At 39.1% G+C, this 8761-nt stretch overlaps 1 protein-coding gene across 1 annotated transcript in view; it reads right to left on the bottom strand.

Annotated features, from left to right (window-relative positions):
• STK17A (serine/threonine kinase 17a) overlaps positions 1 to 8761 on the bottom strand; it is a 47140-nt gene that overhangs the window by 23345 nt on the left and 15034 nt on the right. Inside the window, exon 2 of the mRNA XM_019509101.1 lies at positions 6732 to 6944. Within this exon, the coding sequence (XP_019364646.1) occupies positions 6732 to 6944 (213 nt within the window). The remainder of the gene's footprint in view (positions 1 to 6731; positions 6945 to 8761) is intronic.

Raw genomic sequence — 8761 nt, 5'->3', positions numbered from 1 at the left:
GTGAGGTGGACAGTGCTTCTGGTCCACTTTTGGGTCCGCTGCCGAGAGTGCTGGGGACCCCCCCCACACTCCCATGGGACACTCTGTCTGCCCCACCATCTCAGTGTTCATGAGCTGCCTGGTACCTTGAGGTATGTAGAAAAAACATTTAAAGCTGTGTCTATGTCTGAATCAGCGAATCTCTCCAAATTGGTTTGGAGGGTTCTGATTTGACTGAGAGATTAAATGGTATCTGGATTCAGTTTGGATTCAGAGATTCGGCCGCTGAATTGGGCTGAATCTCTGCCGAATTGAATCAGCAACCAAAGGTCTGCACATGTACAAATGAGAAGTGAATAGTAGGGCTGTGCAAAACTTTGGTTTCTGATTCTATATGGCCCCATTTGGTGGCCGACTCTCCAAATCCAAATCGAATCAGGAGACCCTTTAATCTCTCCGAATCAAATCAGAACCCTCCAAATTGATTAAGAGATATTTGGAACAATTCGACAATTCGGACATAGACACAGCTTCACATGTTTTTGAATACCTCAAGGTACCTATATACCTCAGGGTACCAGGCAGGCAGCTTGTGAATGGTGAGTTGGTGGGGCAGATGGGAGCATCCAGTAGGAGTGCAGGGGGGTCCCCAGCGTGCTCGGCAGCAGACCCAGAACTGAACCAGAAGCACTTCCGGGTCTACTGGGGAACATGCTGGCCCCCCCAGTGCTTCCCTGTGGATCCAGAAGTGGACTGGAATTACTTATGGTCCACTTCTAGGTCCACCGCCAAGCACACGGGGCCCTCCCTCCATGCTCCTGTGGGATGCTCCATTCGTCCCACCATCACAGCATTCATGAACTGTGCCTGGTACCTCAAGTTATGTAGAAAAACATTTAAAGTTGTGTCTATGGCCAAATCGCTGATTTTGCAAATCAGAATCGAGTCTTCAGTCCATCAGTCTGCCCTTTCTGTTAGCATAATACCGTATTGCTCAGGGAAAGCAGGAAATTGGGAAGTTCCTGTGGACAAATTCTACAGCTTAGAGCAGGAAAAGACGACTGTTTTCCAGCTTTTAAAAATTAATTTCCATCTTTAGGACCCTAAATAATGTTTGGTTAAATCTTTGTTATTAAGACATCTGCTATGAAGCAAGATACTCAACAAAGCTGAAGGACCAACCTTACCAATACTTCAGTATACCAGCACACCTAAATATGCATGAATGTTTGCTGCTTAACATTAATTTTTACTACTGGGAAAGGCTCTAAATTAGTTTCTGTGAAAATATGTACACAATACAAAAGTAATTCAAATGAGAAAGATATCAAAAATCCCATACCATACAAAAATCTGTTGACAAGCACATCTGACGGGAGTTTCTCACTGACCCTTTCCTTTCTGTGCGTAAGCATAAAATATGAAAGGAGGCATCTACATACACCATCTGTTCAGAAGAGTCAAAATGAAAAAGTGGTATAGACCAGCCTCAAATCTAGGAAAGAATCAGTGATTTCACTTCATAAAAAGAATTGACTTTATTCTTTATTTGGATCTAGAGTATCTGCTGACAGAAAGCAGGTCTGGACACCCATGCTTGAGTACTAGTTATTTTACAAGAAAAGAAATCCTATTTATCCCCACCATAGGTAAAAAAAAAAAAAAAAGTGTTCAGAAGTAGCTTAAAGGAAAGGTGCAGGATGATCTGGGGTTTACGTTTTCCACCGCTTCTCTTAGCAGCTCACACAGACGAGTAACTAGACGTTTGAGTCTAAAACATGCTCCAGCATGAAGCATCAGGCAGGAACACAAACAAACATGTATTTATCTGAATACAAGATGAGGTTTTTTTTCCTCCAATCAACATGGGGAAAAAAACCCTCATTTTATACTGCATACAAAAAACCCCTCATTAAATGCACTGCTTGTCACTTTGCTGCTGACAAAGAAGCCTGTACTCAGTCATGGAAACCAACTATGAAGTTGATGAAGTCCAGCAAACACTGAGCCTTACTATAAAACACATGGCCCATATTGGGCAAACATGCTAATAGGAACCTACCACAAGAATAGGTTAGTGCAGCCAATCTGAATAAGATACATTGTATGGCCCACTGCATACGGTCCCCCTCAGCACCAACTCTTTTTCAAGTCATGGTGAACCACTACAAAGAATGCATTTCAACTCCCTCTTCACTCCCAGAGCTGAGCTATGCCTTTCTTTCCCATTTCCCTGTTTCTTCACCAGCCTTAAATGTGTGCAAACATCACCAAAAGGGGCACCAAACAATTCACCTAGAATCACTCTGTTGCCCCCCCTCAGTCTACTGCATATGATTAGCATGGCTCCACCCTCCATGATATAGAGCTGGACCAGATTACCATGCACCTCATCTGCATATAAGTTTTTGGAAGATCCCAGGATTCATGACAAGAACACCCATTTGCAGTCATGGGGGGGGCTAGCTAATTAGCACATGGTGGGGAGGGAAATCAGGAGTACACACACTGAGGAGTGCTGAACTGTTGGCTCATCATGACTTGAAATGCTGTTGACTCTGCTGGGGCCCAGCCCAATGGATTACATAGTAAACCATGCACTTTGGACTAATATTATGCATAGTTTGTATTATATATAAGTAGGCACAAAAGTGCTGCTTAGAAGTGTGTGTATGAAGTATCTGTGCTAAAACTTGGAGCAACTTTTAAAAAGGTAAAATGCATCAACTCTGGATGAACTAAGTCTATGGGTACTATATGCACATTACAAGTAAGTTTATGTCAAGGTCAGCATTCAGAGAGCAGGGTCTGACAGTGAAGGAGGAAGAGGAAGGAGCTGCGGGGGCAAGAAGCTGGTGCAGCAGAGGGGCCACCTGATTCCCCCCCCCCATATTTCTTTTCCCTGCCGTAGCAGTGGGAAGGGGGCAAATTAAAGCAAACTTCCATTAATTCAATTCTGCACCTAGAAAATTAAAACCAATTTATATATATATAATCTAATTATTGGGGGGGTCATCTTATATTTAAAAAAAAATTAAAAATTAGCAACAGTGATCATATAAGTCTTCTTCAGTCCAGTAAACAGAAAGGTACCTAAGCAGATGTAAAGCAAGACCCAAACCAGCAAAAACTCCACAAAATTATAAGTTCAGTCTGCTGAGCATCTGGGAAACAAACCTATTGACCACCAATTTTTTTAGTATATTCTGTTTTCAGTATCTCAGTACACTAGTAATAAAGAACTACTGCTGCTATTTTAAAGACTATATTCTTAGGGAAAAAACCTCTCTCCTGACCCATGATCAGACCTACTGCAGTGGACTAGGGAAAAGCAGCATCATTTAACAACTGTAGCCCCTAATTTGTTAACTAACAGAAAATACTGGAAGCAGCAATTTTTTTTAAACTTAAGAAATAAGGCCAACTTTAGAGTTTGGCAGGAAAACAGTAATTTCACTTACCTGAGAGCTTATAAATACTCACTAGCAATATGGGATTCAAATAAAGTATTTCAGTTCTTGAAAAAGGAAGGCCTCTTCCACCTTCATATCACACCCACTTCACAACTGTGGTAAACTGATATTATGTAGTGCACTGAACCACAGCAGTGACTTGTGTCACAGCAGAATAACCTCGCTAATACACGAAAAGTACAATACACACACTAATCTCTTTATTTGATAGAAAACCATGAAGTCACTTAAAGCACTGTGTTAAAGTTCAAGTTTGATGAAGCTGTGAAACCTAATTTTTGTATATTGATGGAGATAAAGTGGTTTTCATGTGTGCTAATAGCCCTGTAAAAACATGAAGACAGCAAAAATCCTCAGGTCCTTCCTATTAGTTTATTTCCAGTCTCTTCAGTTTCTGGGTTAATGGAAGATATTCAGTCACAACCTTAATTGTGACTAGAGCATAACAGTTTACTAATTATCAAAGGTAACGCTATTAGAGACAGGTTAACCTGCAATGCCACTAAAGGTATGTAACAGCTCTTCTTTTCTTTTTGCTGTTTACAAGGTTTGGAAAAATATTGTTCTATTACACTGCAGCTAACTTATTTATCCAAGTATGTTTGCAGGGAATAGGAAAAGATCACTTTCTATACTAAACAGTATACACTGTCTGTACAGGATTATATTTACAGACAGGAAGGTCAGTGAACCTTTAATTCCATGGCAGTATGGCTTGTTTTCAAATGAGAAACGTCTGAATTGGCCTTCCACAAATTATACAGGAAGGCAGTTATTCTACAGGATTGTTTCTATGTCTATTAAAGTCCTTGCAAATACAGAGAAAACTAAAAATGGAATTTACTGTCAAATTTTAAAACTTACTCTTAAAGATACACTTCCAAGAAGGCAAGATCTCCTCTTAAATTGACAAAACTTTTACTTTACCTAGAAGCAAAACTTGCTTTGCTGTCGATCCACTTGAAAAAATTGAAAGCCACATTCAAGACAATTTTACATGACTCTTTAGGGCCACCTAAACAATGTATTTTTAATAACATAACTAGCAGGGCTTATAACAGAATTTTCACTGCCTGAAAACTAATGTAATGCAGCACTCACTACCTGACAGACATCTACACCTGTACCTTTCAACTTCTTTTTGGAAACCTGTCTGTTATATTACTGTTACAGTAGGAAGGGTGCTCAATGACAGAAGGAGATGAGCTGCATTTAAAAGAGAGATGGGTCTCACACATGGGACGGAAGCTAGGCAAAAGGAAATCTGTTAACATCACCAGCATGTAGAAGCAGGGTGGATTTGATTTTCATAGACATTATAAATTTCATAGACATTAGGGCTGGAGGGGACCTCGTCAGATCATCAGGTCCAGCCCCTTGCCCAAGAGGCAGGCAGTCAGCTACGGTCAAAGGATCCCAACAAGATAGATGTTCAACTGTTTCTTGAAAGTGTCCAGAGTACGTGCTTGCACCACCTCTGGGGGGGAGTCTGTTCCAGGCCTTGGAGGCTCAGACAGTAAAAGTTTTGCCTTATGTCCAGCCTAAAATGGCTTGCAGGAGTTTGTGACCGTTGGACCCTGTCATCCCCTGGGGTACTCTGGTGAACAGGTGTTCCCCCAGATCCTGATGCACACCCCCTTATGTACTTATAGGCTGCCACCAAGTCACCCGAGCCTGTGCTTCTCCAGGCTGAAGAGTCGCATAGCTCACAGCCTGTCTTCATAAGGCCTGTTCTCTTGCCCTCTGATCATTCGCCTGGCTCTCCTCTGGACTTTTTCAAGCTTCTCCACATCCTTCCTAAATTGTGGAGCCCCGAACTGGATGCAGCACTCCCCCTGCGGCTTCACCAAGGCCAAGTACAGTGGAAGGATGACATCCTGGTTTCTTGCTCGAGATGCATCGGTAGATGCAAGCCAGTTTTGTTCACTTTGCAAACTAAATTTAAAGCAAATTGATTTAAATCACTGGTCAGGAAGCCTTGACTTAATCACTGTTTTCTACAAAAAGGGCATTCTTGTTGTTTGATATTCTTTATTTATTTAACTTCTTGAAACTTTTCACTTTTAGAGAAAGGAGAGGGCTTGACTCTGTGTACACAAACTTAAAGAGAGACAAGAGGGCTAATGGGTGGGTAATAATCAGGTCTGTTATCTCTCATCTCCATGTACTGCTGTTAACAAGGATGTTAGCTCTGAAGACACAAATCCACAGTTTGAGAACTGAAACAAAGCATCACAGAGATGCTTAATGAGATTTTCTAGGCTAAGTGCTGAGTTCCATTGCGCGGAGTGGTTTTTTCTGTTTTAATCTTTACTAATCTATAAAGAAGCCTCTGGGAATGCCACAAGATTGGGCCCCTAATATAGTCCATGGCCTGTTGTGACCTATTTATAAAACTTTTCTAAAAAGTTTGCATGAATATATTGTCTTATGTTAATATATAATTAGGAGTTATAAGCCCTGGGTCCATGATGGTATTTTTGAGCTTTAACATATTTTAAATTAAAACATTCTTTATATAGGTCTAATTTTCTTTAAAAGTATCTTAACAAAAAAATTATAATTAAAAATCAAGCAAAATCTGATTTGAGTAAAAAAAATCCAAATTTTAAAATCACTGATTTTTATCCACCTTGTACAGAAGTATGGGCACTAGAGCTAAGCGAGGAATCCTCAGCTGAAAGTTTTCAGTGAAAAATGCAGATTCTACAACAGCAAGAAATTTCACAAAAATGTCAGTTTCAGATTGAAAATTTCAAAAAGAAGTAACTCATTTTGGTTATTTCAACCTTTTTTGTTGCTGTTGTAACTGCCAGATGAAAGAAGTTTTGTCATTAATTTAATATAAATACTTGCTTCAACAATTTTATCCCAATTTTCATCAGGATAACAATTTGCCATGCCTTTCATATTTTGTAAGATAAACTTTAAATTGCTGTTATCTGGCACATAAATACCTCTAGACATCATAACTAAAAGTATAATACATGAGCAAGACAAGAGCAACATTTCATTGTAAATAAATTAAGTGTTCTGAAAACTGATGTAGTCTGCAATGAACATTTGACCACTTGCGTGTAATTACTAATTTAATTGGTATTTTCTTCTGATCTACCAACCAGGCAATTGCAACAGCAACTAATGAAGCACCTGTTTTTTAATTTAATCTTCTGGGTGCATAGCACTTTTAGATTACTGAAATAAGTAAAAAAAGTATTTGGGAATATGTTCCTATTTCATAGTTGCATTAAGACCCCAAAATATGAGATTAGTACTTACTATTCCAAAACTAAGATCATCTCAGTTGCTGTCTCATAAACTTCATGTAAATTAATGACCCAGAGGTTGCACTGTGCTAATTCAAGCACTGCAATTTCATGTATTATTTCCATCCGACAATCTTTGCCTTTTCTTCTTTTTCTCATAAATTTTGCTGCAAACTCTTTTTCTGTATCTTTCTGGACACATTTCTTTACCACTGCAAACTTCCCCCTGGAATTAAAGAAGAATTATTAATTAGGTGTAGGTTTCTTAAATCAGAGAAGAATCATAAATAAGTAGGGCTGAAAGGGACCTCCAGAGGTCATTTAGTCCAACCCCTTGCCTAGTTTAAAGTTTGACTGAGGGCCATAATGCTCAAGATTTCTGAAAAATCGAAAACAAACATAGGGACACATAAAAATATGTCTGAGTTTTATAAGTATTACCCTGTTCCACTTAAACAAGAACCAGTGCTGGAACCAACATCCCAGATGAGGAAACTAAGTGCACCCACTGAATATAATTGTAACTACAAATATTACGCACTTAACTAGTAAATCATTAATTCCAGAAACCGCAGGTTTCCGGTGCAATACACACATCAGTTGGAGGCAATCCACATTAAGGAGATAAGATAAGCATATGTTCCAACACTTAATTAGAAAAAAATCCTACTCCCACTTCTTAAAATAAACAAACACAAATCAGCAGACTTAAAACTAAGAATAAAAATTTACTTTTTGTTTTTAGCAATGTCTAGATCTCAAATCTTATTTTTGTATATGTATAAGCATAAAGCTTGAGAAAGAAAAACTACCTACAATCCCAAGAATTTTTACACACTGTAGCATCTGCAATCCAAAGAATTTTACACACTCAGGATCTCTCCCTTCTCCATCAGAGATACTCAGTCTCAAATCATGTCTACTCCTTTGCTGGTCAGGGACTTCTCTTTTCCTGGACTGTCTTTCATAAACAAAAAACAAATTCCATTTAGCTACTAGTTACTCTGGTAGCTCAAATGTCAGATGTCTATACAGTAGATCTCAGTGTCAATATGATACCAGTTCGCTTCTGAAACCTAGTACATCACATACAAAACTACTTTAGAAGAACAGAGATAATGCTGCAAAGTCAGAAGTGTTCAAAAGTTTGGCTGCACTTTCTCAGCTGCATTCTGTGTATGCATTATGATACCACCCTTAATCACATACTATTTCTCCATACCTACACCACATGCAGGACACAGGATGGACAATACTCACTTAATGAACAGCTACTCAGTATTTGGTATTATTCTTATTTGCCTTATTTACTGCACAATTTTTCAAACCCTGCTATGCAGACAGAATTATTCACTTGCTAGGGGGCTTTTTCTATGATTCTGATCACTGACATCCGAATCAAATTTCAATAAATTTCTAATAAGGAAATGAGGGGAGGAGCGTTACCCTGAATTAAGGGAATGAGTGAGGGTGCAGTTTTGGTAAATGTAAATGGAAGAACATAAAGTATCTGAGACACCTAGGACCCATTTTTTACCTAACGTTACATGACTCCACATATTTACAAAAGAGTGCTCATTAATAGCACTCACAGATACAGCCATTAAACACTTGTGTAAATGAGATTCCCCACTCACCCTGCCCCCTGTGTAAGAGTTGGACATCCAAAATATTACAAATACACAATTAGTGGCCACCTATGAAAACAGTGATGCAAGTGACTTGCCTTGCAGCATACAAAAATTGGGTGGCAGGGTTCAGTTCTCCAGAGTACCAGACAACTGCCTGAACCATGAAGCCATGTATTTTATATAAACAGTAGCCTCCTTCACTGCACAACTCTGATTAATCACTAAAACAGGCCCATTTTGTGCACTGAGGCAGAGGCCCTGTGGAAAACACAACATGTGCTCACGTGAGGACTGTGTAAGCAAGGAGAAGTGAATGTTGTACAGAAAATGCCAGAATTAAGGGTGCCTAACTTTGGTGTGTTTGACTCTGCAATCCTAAAATTGTGGTACTTTTTTTTTTTTTTTTTTTTTT

This window comes from Gavialis gangeticus, unplaced genomic scaffold (genome assembly GCF_001723915.1).
Source record: "Gavialis gangeticus isolate Ggan-Ray unplaced genomic scaffold, GavGan_comp1, whole genome shotgun sequence".
Taxonomy (NCBI): Eukaryota; Metazoa; Chordata; order Crocodylia; family Gavialidae; genus Gavialis; species Gavialis gangeticus.
This window is presented reverse-complemented; position numbering and strand designations above follow the sequence as displayed.